General features: G+C 34.1%; 2 protein-coding genes and 1 long non-coding RNA gene across 3 annotated transcripts; 1 reads left to right on the forward strand and 2 right to left on the reverse strand.

Annotated features, from left to right (window-relative positions):
• Positions 1–381: 381 nt before the first annotated feature.
• On the reverse strand, positions 382–5353 carry LOC132756127 (beta-galactosidase-1-like protein 2). Its single transcript, XM_060747126.1, has 6 exons — positions 5208–5353; positions 4510–4596; positions 3908–3995; positions 1951–2038; positions 1226–1343; positions 382–525 (listed from the first exon to the last, which is right to left on the reverse strand). Exons 1-6 carry the CDS (start codon positions 5325–5327, stop codon positions 397–399), a joined length of 630 nt encoding a protein of 209 aa, XP_060603109.1. The 5' UTR covers positions 5328–5353; the 3' UTR covers positions 382–396.
• Positions 5354–6133: 780 nt separating this feature from the next.
• Positions 6134–7189, reverse strand: LOC132756128 (uncharacterized). The gene is made up of 2 exons (XR_009629287.1): positions 6398–7189; positions 6134–6258 (listed from the first exon to the last, which is right to left on the reverse strand). It is a non-coding gene; the product is annotated as an uncharacterized LOC132756128 (long non-coding RNA).
• Positions 7190–10950: 3761 nt separating this feature from the next.
• On the forward strand, positions 10951–13031 carry LOC132756129 (E3 ubiquitin-protein ligase TRIM33-like). The gene is made up of 2 exons (XM_060747127.1): positions 10951–11145; positions 11953–13031. The coding sequence occupies exon 2, from the start codon at positions 11958–11960 to the stop codon at positions 12948–12950; it is 993 nt and encodes a 330-aa protein (XP_060603110.1). The 5' UTR covers positions 10951–11145; positions 11953–11957; the 3' UTR covers positions 12951–13031.
• The last annotated feature ends 2728 nt before the right edge of the window (positions 13032–15759 follow it).

Raw genomic sequence — 15759 nt, forward strand, 5'->3', positions numbered from 1 at the left:
AAAAAATTAGTAAAAATGTCTTTATAACCCTAAAATAGCATGAAATAAATAGAAAATTTGTTTGTTTTGAATGTCAGATCAAATTATAATTTCACTTGTTAAAAACACCAGTTCTTATTCTTTCACTTGTGACTACTCCAGTCTAAGACAATATTACACATGGTGTTCATTCTGTGAAATATATTTCGATATTGCAAATCAAACAATTATTCTCTATCTATTATATCTTAATAGTTTCTCTTTTTTTCTCTTTTGGTTGAGATTTCAAATCAAATCAATGCTGTTAAGGTGATATGGAAATATTTCTGACTAAAATGGTGGGGAAAGACCTTAAATGACCCATTATATTGGGAAGACCACTAACATGTTATAACATAATAAATTGATGAAAGAATATTAAATACTGACCTTATTATTTCCAGTTTTAAGAACAGGAGCTGGAACATAGAGAGTTCTCTGTGGACCTTCTTTCCAGTATCTTCCCAGGTTAAATCCATTGATAAATGCATTACCCTTTGTCCAACCCTGTTTCAATGTATACAAAAACGATACATGTATTTCTTAATATATAAAATATAAGTTACCACAAATATGTAGACAAACATTAAAACGTGGAAAATAGGCCAAAAAAATAATTAAGTAAAACACCATTCAGTATAAATACACTGTCAGCAATTTTTCTACACCTGCACATTTATTGGTGCATAGAGTATTAATTCAATGACAAAACATTTCCACAAGACTGACTTCTTGGTGAAGTAAATAGAACAGACAAATAATGCTTTTCTCTCTTTTAAGCCTTCACTGGTTATCTAGCATTTAGTTTTGGAAAAAAAACTCGTCTTCAAAGAATAAAAGAGCCTTTTTCATATAGCATTACATAAAATGAAAATGAATAAATAATAATGGTTGAAAGATATTCATCAGACCAATTTAACTCGCACAGATACTGCTCAAATGAAACACTTTCTTGTTTTACTGGTGGAGGGAGAACTCCAGTGCCCCTCTGTGTATGAGTTCAAGCACATGGGGGCACCTGACTCAAACTATTGTCCATCAACTGTCTGTAAGCTAGCCAGATTGTTCCTTCCCATGAAAGAATTCTAATTCCCAACACTTAAAGGATACAAATCCAGTAGAAATATTTTTCAAGATCATTTTATTGCAAAATACCATAACATCTACAGAATCCAAAATTTGAGTTTCAGTGAATTAAACAACCAACCTTCATATTAAGGAAAGTATCTCTGGGCGTAGCATCTATCCTCAGATTGGCAGTATAAAGGGAGGCTACTCCACCATCCCAGTTTGTAAATGTCTTCCACTTATGATTATCAGCCATACTAAAAAGAAAACATAATCACAACATTAATGGCTGCTTATAAAATGTAAGACTTTGATTATTACAAATCTGAAAATTACATTTAAGATGATATCACAAACATCTGAGATAAAACTTTTTCAATAGAATATGTTAATTATATGAAATTAATTATACAAAACTCTCTCTATAATAACCCTAAACCTTCAATCTGAACTTGATGCAAAACAATTCATTTTTGTTTGTTTGTTTATCTGGCTTTTACATCTATCTAAAGAACATTTTTGGTCACATCTTGGCAGTTAATCCACATAACAAGCTTTCCGTGATAACTAACCAGTACACACAAATTCCTCCACAAGTGACCAACTGATCACATGATTTCTGAATGAGCAATGAACAACAAGTTACCATTAATGTCAATGTTCAAGATCAATTGTCCCTAGAGAAACGCCTTGCCTGGGGATCAAACCAGCCGCCACTTGGTTACAAATCTGATGCTCTGATCCAAGATATAAAACACAATTTAAAATCAGGTGAACCAGATGGAAACAGTATTAGACTTACCTATTGTACAATATTTTTAACACAATAAAAGCCTGAAGGTTACAGAGTTTTTGTATAATTACCTATTAACGTAATCTTCTTTAAATTCCATAGGATATATTCTCCAGTTAGAAATTACACTTCCATCTAGCTTCACGTCACCAGTTATACCTAGTTAAATCAAAAACAATAATGTATATATCAATTTATAACATGTGCATACATAACATGTGAATATATAACATGTGCTTATATTTAACAAGTCCACATCTAACTAACACATTTATTACATGTGCATATGTAACATGTGCATATATAACATGTGCATAATTTGCATGTGCATATATAACAAGTGCATGTATAACATTAGCATATATGACATATGCATATATAAAATGTGCATTCATAACAAGTGCATATATAACATGTTTATATATACAAAATGTATAACATGTGCATGTATAACTAAAACATATAACATGTGCATATGTTACATGTGCAATATATAACGTATATTTAACATGTGCATATATAACAAGTGCATACATTTATTTTTATTTGAAAATTTTACAAATTTACAGTTTCAGCAGATTCTTTAGATAAATAGGGAATAATCATGAAATAAGAAACCAAACTGAAACAAGAGCCTGGTTTGAGCCGGGTAATGCTCCCCGAATAGGTGTTGGACACAGGAAAATGCACCTCTCAGAGTTATGTCCCTGGAAAAAGTTCAAAGTGCAATAATTCCAAAATAAGGCAAGGCAGAGTTACTGTTCTTTGCACTGCACTTTTTATCAATTTGATCTATCAACCTACAAAGTTTCTTGTTGATACCTCTTATGGTTTTTGAGTTAAGTCACGGACAAAGTGCAAAATGTAACAAGAGCTGTCGGTAGGACCGCATGCTCGACTATTCTTAATGCTTGATAGTAAAAGAGCCCTAGTGTCTACAGGTTGGGTCATGATGGTGAAAGTCATAAGTGTGCAAAGTTTCAAAGCCATATGTCAATGGACTTTGGAAATGTTTGAGCTATTACAAAAACTTTAACATAAATTCTAAGTTGCAAAAGGGGCATAATTCTGTCAAAATGCTTGATACAGTTACCTCCTCCTGTCTACAGGTTGAGGTCATGATGGTGAACAAGTGTGCAAAGTTTCAAAGCCATATGTCAATGGACTTTGAAAATATTTAAACTATTACAAAAACTTTAACGTAAATTCAAAGTTGCAAAAGGGGCATAATTCTGTCAAAATGCTTGATACAGTTACCTCCTCCTGTCTACAGGTTGAGGTCATGATGGTGAACAAGTGTGCAAAGTTTCAAAGCCATATGTCAATGGACTTTGAAAATATTTAAACTATTGCAAAAACTTTTTTTTAACATAAGTGGTTATGTCGACGCTCGGGTGACTACAATAGCTCTACTTATTCTTAACGAATAGTCAAGCTAAAAACCAGGCAAAATAGAGTTATGGTTCTTTAACACTGCACTCCCCCCCCCCAATGCCCTCTACCACTGTATGAAGTTTAAACAAATTATCTCCAAGGGTTTTAAAGATATGTTCCGGACAAGACAAGGTGGCGACTATATGCTCTCCCTTTTAGGAGCATAAAAATGTTGGTTTGCATTGATTTCAGATATAGATTAAAAAATAACTAGATAAAACAGATATGGACTTTTTATCTGGTGACCATGATGTGACAAGCACTGAAATATTAATATTGACCTAAGCTAGATTATTTCTTTCAGTTCATATCTTATTCTCCGCAAAAAAGCCCATATTTGTTTACTTCTACAGAAAGGAAGGACAAACACATGGACAGGTAGTTTACCTTTGGTTTAAACATATTTATTTAAGCTTGATTGCAAAACAGTTTCTTGTGACTTATATTAATCACTTTCAAGTCTGCTTCCTGGAACTAACCAGTACTGGTTTCATATGAAGAAACATGGCCGTGACCCAATTAGGGCTCGAACCAATGATCCCTGGGTTGTCAGGCAGACACATTAACCACTAGGGCACCACTCCCCGAGCTTACCTTTACTCTCTTCATTGAATCTGTTAAATCCCATCATGACATAATTGACTCTACCATGATGTTCAACCAATATATCCAGTATGTTCTCCTGTTACGATATATAATGATATATTCAAATCTGTATTTCAATTTACACAATGAAAACGTTAACTTTACAAAACATAATTGCTCACGTCATAAGATTTAAGCAAATGTTCAGCCTCACCCAAACTCGAACCTGGCATAATGGGAATACTGTTTTCCAGCTTTACCAACTGAGCCTTTTTTTTTACAGGTTGGGTTTTACATGGCACAAATACAATAAAGGTCATATGGCAACTTCCCAGCTTTATTGGTGGAGGAAGACCTCAGGTTCCCCTCTATGCATTATTTCAGGCATGATCATGCACCTGCGTAGAACCATCAACGTGCCTTAAAACCAACTGAGCTACTCAGCTGCTACTCTGTAGCAGGCAACAAAAAAATGAATATGCTGGGAAAACAGAGTGAGTGAATAATCTGAAATTTAGCACACAAGTTGTTGGTCCACACAACCATTAAAATGGTACTCAAAAAAATAATTTCCAAGACAGTCAGGGTTTTCATGATGAAGAAAGACTTACAGAATCTAGGACATTTTCTGGAATATCAATTTCCCATCTTGTTGATTTCCAATACAGCACACCAATTTCTTTCCCATTCATTATCACCTAAAATTAATAAAAAATATGTTTATCAAAATTTTCTTTATCAATAAAGCACATATATTTTTGTGATCTGCCTTGACTAAAATTTGCAACTTTACTATTGTATCAAACAAATATAAACAAATTTAAAACTTAAAATAAAAACGCTTCTCTTAATAGCATACAAAAATTATTGCTATCACATGACATTGCTTGTTTTCAATGTAATATAACCATTATGAATTTTCTAAAAAATAGTTTGTCTTTTTTGACATTTCCTTGCTTAAAATGTCACATGCCAAAAGAATTATACATTCAGAGTCATTTTATATGAAGACTGATATATAAATCTTGTACACAGTGTAACACTTGCTAAAATTTGTTTATTACACGTTTTTATTGATGACTTGGGTAAATGTTGACAGATAAAAAACACATGCTATTTTGACCTTGACATTACAAATTTTCAATATCATTCTGGCCATAATTAATGCATGCATCAGAAAATGCTGACACTTTCTACTAACACTAAAATGGAGATTAATAGTTAAACTAAGTGAATTTTCTAGCAATACAGTACAACCTCTGGACAGGTTACACTGTATATAAAACTATTCACAACCAGAAGCACAAACCTGAGCTCTATCCTGGGCAGGTACGGTAAATGTCAGTTTCTTTCCTTTAGGTACATATGCCCTGTACAAAATAAAGCCAAAATTCTGACCATATCCATTGTGTAAATCTAGCATCTCCATTGGGACGGGTTTGTCTGAAGATATTGCCTGAAACATAGAACAATACATAAGCCTTTAATCTGTGGTGGCATGGCCGAGTTAACACGTCAGACTAGTAATCTAAGGATTGCTGGCTGCATGGGTTCGGACCCAGTCAGGGGCAAGCTGTTGTTTACTTGAGTAAGAAGCTTTACACTCATTGCTCAGTACTGGTTGGTTCCAGGCTCAGATTCAATTATAGCTTACAACACAATCAAACTAAAATAAATTTGAATAAATAAACCTTTAATTTGCTGGAGTTATCCTGCTTTGAATTTTTTATGGTCCATTTAAACATTTGAGGATACAAAAATTAAGCAACAAACAGCATAGAGCCTGTTCAGACTGCAAAGATCTAACTTCTTTTGTGGCATACTGCACATATTATTCACTTTCAAATCAACTTCCTTAACTAACAAGTATCAGTTTCAAGGAACTAAAATTATAATTTTTCCCTCCAGAAGTTCTCAAACCCATGACCCCCGGCCCTGGGTTAAAAGAAAAACATCTTAGCTAGGCCATGGCAAATGTTTCCAAAGTAAAACTAGAACTGCCACTATCATGGCGTGAATACCCCCGCATACCACTTTGTCAGAATCAACAGTGGCCATTTAGAGCTCAAGGACAACCTCCCTGCCAAATCTGAGGTTACTAAGCCAGTGCATTGCTAAGTTATGTATTCTACATGCTTCAAATGTGAAAATGTCAAAATCAATATATTGCGGACAGGACATTCTTTAACAGTTAAGAAGAAAAGCTTTTTTGTCAAGGTCCCTGTGACCTTGACCTTTGACCCAGTGACCTCAAAATCAATAGGGGTCACCTTATAGTCATGATCAACATCCATGCCAAATATGAAGACTGTGGGTCATAAATGGGTGGACAAACTTTTTGAAGTCAAAGTCCCTGTGACCTTTGACCTGGTGATCTCAAAATCAATAGGGGTCATCTACTTATCATGACTAACCTCCATTCCAAATATGAAGACTGTGGGTCAAAGGAATCTTAAGTTATTGGGCGGACAAGCTTTTTGAAGTCAAGGCCCCTGTGACCTTGACCTTTGACCTGGTGACCTCAAAATCAATAGGGGTCATCTACTTATCATGACTAACCTCCATTCCAAATATGAAGACTGTGGGTCAAAGGAATCTTAAGTTATTGGGTGGACAAGCTTTTTGGAGTCAAGGCCCCTGTGACCTTGACCTTTGACCTGGTGACCTCAAAATCAATAGGGGTCATCTACGAATCATGACTAACCTCCATGCCAAATATGAAGACAGTGGGTCATAGGAATCTAAAGTTATTGGGCGGACAAGGTTTTTGAAGTCAAGGCCCCTGTGACCTTGACCTTTGACCTGGTGACCTCAAAATCAATAGGGGTCATCTACTAATCATGACTAACCACCATGCCAAATATGAAGACAGTGGGTCATAGGAATCTTAAGTTATTGGGCGGACAAGGTTTTTGAAGTCAAGGCCCCTGTGACCTTGACCTTTGACCTGGTGACCTCAAAATCAATAGGGGTCATCTACTAATCATGACTAACCACCATGCCAAATATGAAGACAGTGGGTCATAGGAATCTTAAGTTATTGGGCCGACAAGGTTTTTGAAGTCAAGGCCCCTGTGACCTTGACCTTTGACCTGGTGACCTCAAAATCAATAGGCGTCATCTACTAATCATGAGTAACCACTATGCCAAATATGAAGGCTGTGGGTCATAGGAATCTTAAGTTATTGGGCGGTCAAGAAAAAACCGACGGACGGCCGGACGCCGGACGGCCGGACGGACAAGCTGATTCCAGTATACCCCCCTTACAACTTTGTTGTGCGGGGGTATATAAATAAAGTAAATCAAAACCCATGTTAAATAACACATTGCCAATTTGGTAAGGTAACTATGTCATATGCTTTGTTTTTGTAAATTGTTTGGGTTTTTATTTGTTTGGGTCGTCAGACCAAACAAATAATGGTAGCGAAATTTCAGAGTCTAATGTTGTTAATTGCAAATGCCGAAAGTAGTCCACTTTTTTGAAGCGGTTACTTCCCTTTTGTATGTACACTAAAGCCGAAAAATTCAGGGGAGATCACTGCGTAAAGATGGTCAAAGACAGGCGCATCAATTTTCAAGCAAAGTAATTCCTGAATGGTCGAAGATTTTTAATATTGTTTTATTGTATTTTCTAATCGAAAATAACTAAATACAAAGCGGACATTCAATCTCTGACACAGAAGTTTACGACGAACCTAATAACAAGTAGTTCTCAAAACAGCTTAAAACTAGAACTGCCACTATGATGGCGTGAATACCCCCGCATACCACTTTGTCAGAATCAACAGTGGCCATTTAGAGCTCAAGGACAATCTCCCTGCCAAATCTGAGGTTACTAAGCCAATGCAATGCTTCAAATGTGAAAATGTCAAAATCAATACATTGCGGACAGGACATTTACTTTAGCAATTGAGAAGAAAAGCTTTTTTTTTGTCAAGGTCCCTGTGACCTTGACCTTTGACCCAGTGACCTCAAAATCAATAGGGGTCACCTTATAGTCATGATCAACATCCATGCCAAATATGAAGACTGTGGGTCATAGGAATCTAAAGTTATTGGGCAGACAAACTTTTTGAAGTCAAAGTCCCTGTGACCTTGACCTTTGACCTGGTGACCTCAAAATCAATAGGGGTCATCTACTTATCATGACTAACCTCCATTCCAAATATGAAGACTGTGGGTCAAAGGAATCTTAAGTTATTGGGCGGACAAGCTTTTTCAAGTCAAGGCCCCTGTGACCTTGACCTTTGACCTGGTGACCTCAAAATCAATAGGGGTCATCTACTTATCATGACTAACCTCCATGCCAAATATGAAGACTGTGGGTCAAAGGAATCTTAAGTTATTGGGCGGACAAGCTTTTTGAAGTGAAGGCCCTGTGACCTTGACCTTTGACCTGGTGACCTCAAAATCAATAGGGGTCATCTACTAATCATGACTAACCTCGATGCCAAATATGAAGATTTTGGGTCAAATGAATCTTAAGTTATTGGGCGGACAAGCTTTTTGAAGTCAAGGCCCCTGTGACCTTGACCTTTGACCTGGTGACCTTAAAATCAATAGGGGTCATCTTCTAATCATGACTAACCTCCATGCCAAATATGACGACTGTAGGTCAAAGGAATCTTAAGTTATTGGGCGGACAAGCTTTTTGAAGTCAAGGCCCCTGTGACCTTGACCTTTGACCTAGTGACCTCAAAATCAATAGGGGTCATCTTCTAATCATGACTAACCTCCATGCCAAATTTGAAGACTAAGGGTCAAAGGAATCTTAAGTTATTGGGCGGACAAGAAAAAACCGACGGACGGCCGGACGGCCGGACAGCCGGACGGCCGGACGGACAAGCTGATTCCAGTATACCCCCCTTACAACTTTGTTGTGCGGGGGTATAACTAGCGATTTAAAAGAAAGAAATATTTTATTTTGTTACAAGTATCCAACAAATTACAACGCATTTAAAGTTAAACAATAGCGTTGGCTTATAGAATTGTCAATAAAGGCACAATCACAAATTACGCGGATGAATATGATTTTATCAATGAAAATACTATTTATTACCGAATACTACACAAACCGAGTAGTGGAATATATAGATTCTACATGTCGGACTGTTTGGGCGAGAGGATTTTTGCTAAAATATTTACTTCAATTTTAAACAACAGGTTTACCCTGAACAAAATACCTCGAAATTAATAAGGATTACAAACCCGAAATGCAATGAAAGTTCTAAATTTAGAATGACTTGATATTATTCAAACATTCTGTGTATAACTTCTCCGTGGTACATTGGTAACGCGCTCGCTTAGTGAGTGAGAGGTCTCGAGTTCGAATCCCAGTCGAGGAAACTTTTTTTTTTGTTAAATTCTTTTTTAAGTGTTTTTGTTAAGGAAGTAGCCATGATATGCAAGGATAAAGTGTGACTGTCGTAAAAAATGAACATAAATGATTTTTTGATGCAACTCTAGTTATGCAGAATTCCGTATGTATCAAACTCTGGTGCCTTGCAAAATGAATTATAATACATAAAAATAAACCTATACAGAAAAATGCATACAGATATACAGTACGATTTAGATTGCAAAGATCAGAAAATACCACAGAACTTGCAGCCCTTTGATTCTTTATAAATATAAATGCTTATAGTAAGCTCCAGGATTATTTACATCTGTGTTAAACAACAGTTAAAGTCGTTACAAGCCCTAATTTAGAATAATATGGTTTTCTTCAGCCCGTTCACATATAAATTCACCGTGGCTGAAGGGTTTTCGGGCTCGCTTAGGAAGCGAGAGGTCTGGAGTTCAAATCCCAGTAAAGGTAACTCATTTTTTTTCAAATTGTTAAAGTCAAATAAACATTGGATTGAATATCAGTGTTGCAATTAGTCTTATAGCCAATTTTAACGCTGGAAAGCATTGGTGGCACTATATATACATATAATCTCACAACCTGCACCTTTCTTACATTCTGAGACCCAAACAAATTCAGCGCCTTCTGTGCTTTGATTTTATTCTCCACCAACTAAGATATTCATCAATATTTTGGTTAATAACATATTGGTAATTAATTATTTAAAAGATATCAGGGTATAATTATGCTAAAGCTACTACGTATATATTGAAGTTATAGAATAAATAATTAATTTAACCTTTTGTTCCAATATTTACTATAAAAATTATAAACATATTGAATGTGAGTGTGACTAGAATCAGAAGGGATATACAGGATATATGGTGAAAATTGTTTTGTAAGTATATGATTTTTACATTCTAAAAAAAATTTAAAATTTTATCATTTTTCAATAAAGCGTATTTAATTTAAGTTTGTTTTAAAGAAAACATTGTAAGATTTGTAAGGTTCTTTCATAACTAAACTTATATTGCGGTTTTGTTCATAAAGACATTTTTGCCTGTAATTAAATCAATTGAATTTCATTTTTGAAGGAAAGCAATGAATTATATTATCTATTTTTATCCCAGTTTTACAGGTTTGAAAGACATTGTAGTGCTTAATTAATATATAATAATAATAATAATAATAATAATAATAATAATAATATTTTGTTGGAATCTAGGAATCTGCCAATCAAGTTAGCCACAAATAATCAAACTTTTACAATACAAAATATAACTTGTAAATGAAACAACTCATTAAATACTGACCCTAATAGAGACTTATAGTCTTCTCAACTCTAAATAATTGAAGATTTTTATTCTGATATCCCTTAATTTTAACAATGGATTGCTCCCAATTATAAGTTAGGCAAGTCCATTACACATTTTTGACAGGTTCAAATGTGTAAATTTCAAAAAAAAAAAAAAAAAAAAAATAGATAAATAAATATTCTGAAATTTTATCCACAGAATTTCATCATGGACATTTTCAACTGACATATACAGGGTATTATTCTTGGATACTTCTTTTAAGTTATTAAAGAAAAATATCACTTTGGCCTTTATAAATAATAAATAAACTGAAAAAAAATCAAAGAATGTTATAAATAATGGAGAAAAAAGTATCTCTCCTTATATATAATTTAACCAAATTTAAAGTCGCCTAATTTATACGCTGGTAATTTGATACTGTTACAATGTCATAGTTCAATGGTTTTGTTGAAACAATAGTTTATATTTGGTTACAATATATTATAACCTGGCAAAGTGTTAAAGCCGATAAACGGCTAAGATAGATTTTAACTGATTTTATCCATAGCAAATTAATCGAGGGATACAAACAGAAGTGTTTACAGGTTTGCTTTTGTCTTAGTTATATTTAATCGTTTTCATGTTGTTGTTTTTTTTGTGAAATAAAATCCTTTTTAAAAGAAAATAATTTAACAACAAAAAGTAAAACATGCTTAAGCATGTCAGTAACTGTTCTTTAACTTAACAAAAAAGAAAAGTGAGAGAAAAACATTATTTCACAAACTAGAAAACTTATTTTTTTAAGTAGAAAGTGTTTTAAATACATGTACTTAAAACATTGTAAAGTTAGTAAAAAATAAAGAAATTTAAGCTAGCATAAGGCACAAACAATTCACATAAATAACATGAAAATGTGTTCAAATATGCAAGAATAGCCCTCAATCTGATTAGAAATATGGAGATAACTTGTTCATATTTTGCAAGTGGCATGTAATGGATTTAAGATATTTGACATGTCTTAACACGATATTTTTCATCATATTAAAGTTTGAATCCCTTAATTTTGTACCCTTTTTAATAGGCATGCAGTTTTAATTAAATATTTGTCACCATGAATATGTGGATAGTACCTGTGGGTCTGAAAGTTACTGGCTCTTACAACCAGTATTATCTGTATAGAGCCAGGCCAGCTTGCACACCCATTTATTCTTACCAACCAGGCTCTATAATGTTGGCTAACTTTAATAATTTTTCATCTTTATATGCCTAAAACTAACAATGGGCATTTCTGAAAAATGGAAACTATAAACAATTCTATTTCAGAAATTCGGCAGGTTCAAATCTTGAAATAAATTGAACTCCATAATCTCTCAGAATTCAGTGTATCATGAATCATTTCATCTATTTTACAGAAAACATGGCGTCTACCGCAAGATCTCAGAAAAGTAAGAAATCTATGTTATCAGTTGAAGTTGAGTTTCCCTGTGGACCATGTAAGGCAGACAACAAGAATCTTGAAGCATTTGGTTTTTGCCAGTTCTGTAAACACTACCTCTGCAAATCTTGTTATAGCTATCACTCCAATCTTGGAAAAATTCACATCTTACTAGACCGGGAAACCATGCCGAGAGAAGCACCCACTCCAGTTTTAACCTCTGACCCACTTGTTGAAACATGTAAACAACATAAACACAAGACCATAGAATTATACTGTAAGAACCATGACGAAGTTTGTTGTGTTATATGCGCTACAAGCAAGCACAAGCCATGCGAGTGTTTCTACATTCCAGAATACACGGAACAATTAACACAATCACCAGCTGAAGATTGCTCCCTCATTCTAAAATTGATCAAAGCTCTGATTGGACAGTTTGAAAATGTACGATCAGAGTCAGCCACACGCCTGAAAGATCTGGATCGCCAAAAGCGTGAATTTAGCATGGCCGTTAGAAAGTACAGGAAAGAGATAGACTTTGCTCTAGAACAACTCGAGAAACAGGTCATCAGCGGGATGAAACAAGTTGTCGATATAAATACCAAAGAAATAAATGATAACATCACAAAATGTGACGAGGCACTTAAAGCTTTGAACGAAACAGTAACTGATGCCGAAATGGCTGTCGAATCAAGCGGAACCAACAGGGTGTTTACACTTTCTAAAATTAGCAACAAATTACTACAAGAAAATAATGTAGTTCTGAAATCAGTGCGTTCTGGTAGTGTAAATTATGAGATAAAATTTGAAGAAAATACCGAAATTCTGAAAAACATTCGTAAAACAAAACAATTCGGCAAAGTTTCGGTAAAGAAGGAACAAGTAAGATTTGAAGATGAACAGTTAGAGAAAGGAACAGAAAATGATAATAAACGCAAAAGTCCAAAAAGTGCCAAAAGTGGCGATAGTTCATAGCATGTATGGAAATTATTCATTGTTGATACGTTTTGAGAAAATATCCATATTAAAACGGAAACACATTTTCATTAGTACAAGTGTTGAAACCTATTAGTAAATTATATTTGTGATGCATGTGAGACCGTTTTAATACACTACACTAAATTCTTTTAGTTACAAACATGTTATAATTATGTTATTTCACTTTTTTGCAAATGTACCTGTTTCTAAAGATATATATGTATAATGTTATTTTGCACCAATTTTACTGCCATTTTGTCTATTTTATCTGTGAAAGCTGCAGCTTCAAATGAACTTCTCTCAAAATGTTATTAAATTTTTTTTGCAAAATGTTGATATAATGCACAAAAACCAAACAATTTTATCTGATACTCATATTTTATTAATTTCATATTTACTGTATATCCATGTATGTACATGCATATTGTTTAAACAGTTTTCCAGGTCTCAAATACATTTGTACATACAAGAACTGTCTACTAATCATTTAATTCATGTAATGTGAAAGAATACTTTTAAAAACATGCGTATGAAATCAATAATGAAAACTCAAGAAATTTTCAAACCCTAACCCTGATAAAATTTGTATAATTTGAAACAGTGGATTCTTATTTAAGTATCTTCAATGTCAAAAAGTTTCATTTGAACAGTCAATAATTCATGAAACTGTCGCAAAAATTATCATGTAAAAATAGGCGTCACTGGCAGAACTCAAGAAAATGTATCCACATATTAAGTATTAAATTGTCATAATTCTAATAACATGCTAACATTCTGATACAGACTTATACATGTAGCCCTAAAATGATCATTCTAAAAGATAACTCTTTATCAGGAATTAAGAGAATTTATGAAATCTATGTCAGCACATAAAGTTAATGTTATCATTATTTTGTATACATTTTACTGTCATAAGCGTATTTACAAATATGATATTTCCATTAAGCAGCATACCTCCAGATTCATGCTAAATTTTGAAAATGTATTTAAAAGTGAAATATTGTGAAGTGAACAAAAAAGAGGTTATTTACACACCTGCCCTTACTGCATTAGTCAAGTAATACATATATGGTAACAAATACTTCACAGTCAATCATTAATCACAAAAAACATGTACATTATTACTTGAAACTTATATCTTTTTACTTTTCTTAAAATCTTAGTATATATATTTTTCTCATGTTTGATTATCTAGAATAATCCTGGCTCATCTAGAGGCTTGCAGCTTTAATGTAAAGGTAAATCTCACATTTAGTACATTCAGTACAACCTCTGTTGAGCAATACCCTTTGGGAGACAAAAATAAATATTCTGGTTGTTAGTGAGAGTTGTTTCTCTAACGGAGGTTTTACTTTCTTGTTAAGTCTTACGTTGGGAATAGCTACTTCTGAAGGTTATTGTTCTACAGAGTGCCGCCGTGCAGATGTTACAATGTTTTTCAAGAGCTTGAATGTAACAAAATGTTGCCTCATTCAATAAAATATCATCAATATGTTTATAAAATGTTGTGAATTCTGTCTATTCAGTAGTGATTAACTTTTACACTATTAACTCTGTAAAATGTTTTGCATTTGAAACAGCTGATACATGAATCGTTGCCTCAGTAAGAATTTAGTGCAAATTGCAAGACAAATAAAGATGCTGATACCGTTATCCGACACTGACAATATTCTACCTTATTATAATTGATTAAAGTTCAGTTCATTGACAGTTTCAAAAATACTTTTCGGTAAAAAACTAGAAATGTGTCCATAGGACACGGATGCCCCCACACGCCACTGTTCTGTCAATCTTATGACTCTAGGTCAAATATTTTTTGGACTACATGTGCCACAAGTTGAAAACTAAAAATCAACAAAGGGCCATAATTCTGTTAAATTTGGTTGCAGCAAAAATTCCTTACTTTAAAACCATCTACACATTAAGGTTGTTCATCCCTGGAAGTTTAAGCAAAATCTGCCATTTGGTTTAAGAGGAGTTGCATTCACAAAATTTCTACATAGTATATAGTGAAAAAAATCAACAAAGGGCCATAATTCTGTAAAATTTGGTCGCAGCGAAAATTCCTTCCTTTACTACCATCTACACCTTAAGATTGTTCATCCCTGTAAGTTTAAGCAAAATCTGCCACCCGGTTTAAGAGGAGTTGCGTTCACAAAATTTCTACATAGTATATAGTGAAAAAATCAACAAAGGGCCATAATTCTGTAAAATTTGGTCGCATCAAAATTCCTTCCTTTACTACCATCTACACCTTAAGGTTGTTCATCCCTGTAAGTTTAAGCAAAATCTGCCATCAGGTTTAAAGAGGAGTTGTGGTCACAAAATTTCTACATAGTATATAGTGAAAAAATCAACAAAGGGCCATAATTCTGTTAAATTTGGTCGCAGCAAAAATTCCTTCCTTTACTACCATCTACACATTAAGGTTGTTCATCCCTGTAAGTTTAAGCAAAATCTGTCATCCGGTTTAAGAGGAGTTGCGTTCACAAAATTTCTATATAGTATCTAGTAAAAAAATCAACAAAGGGCCATAATTCTGTTAAATTTGGTCACAGCAAAAATTCCTTCCTTTACTACCATCTACATGTTAAGGTTGTTCATCCCTGTAAGTTTAAGCAAAATCTGCCATCCGGTTTAAGAGGAGTTGCGTTCACAAGATTTTGGGACGTACGGACGGACGGACGGACGGACGGACGGACGGACAAGTGCAACGCTATATGCACCCACATTGTGGGGGCATAAAAACAATGCCAAGTCTAAACGATGCTTGACGCCTTTATTAACTTGTGAACATAATGTAGAT

Source organism: Ruditapes philippinarum, unplaced genomic scaffold, assembly GCF_026571515.1.
Source record: "Ruditapes philippinarum isolate M1 unplaced genomic scaffold, ASM2657151v2 ctg18142_1_1_1_1, whole genome shotgun sequence".
Lineage (NCBI taxonomy): Eukaryota > Metazoa > Mollusca > Bivalvia > Venerida > Veneridae > Ruditapes > Ruditapes philippinarum.

What these genes read in the sequence shown, in the direction of transcription:
- LOC132756127 (XM_060747126.1), bottom strand. Translation starts at nt 5,327, where the DNA reads ATGGAGATGCTAGATTTACACAATGGATATGGTCAGAATTTTGGCTTT. An exon ending in ATTCAATGAAGAGAGTAAAG is followed by an intron (nt 2,039 to 3,907) that starts GTAAGCTCGGGG and finishes TGATTTAACTAG; the next exon opens with GTATAACTGGTGACGTGAAG. An exon ending in AAAGAAGATTACGTTAATAG is followed by an intron (nt 1,344 to 1,950) that starts GTAATTATACAA and finishes TTTTCTTTTTAG; the next exon opens with TATGGCTGATAATCATAAGT.
- LOC132756129 (XM_060747127.1), top strand. Translation starts at nt 11,958, where the DNA reads ATGGCGTCTACCGCAAGATCTCAGAAAAGTAAGAAATCTATGTTATCA.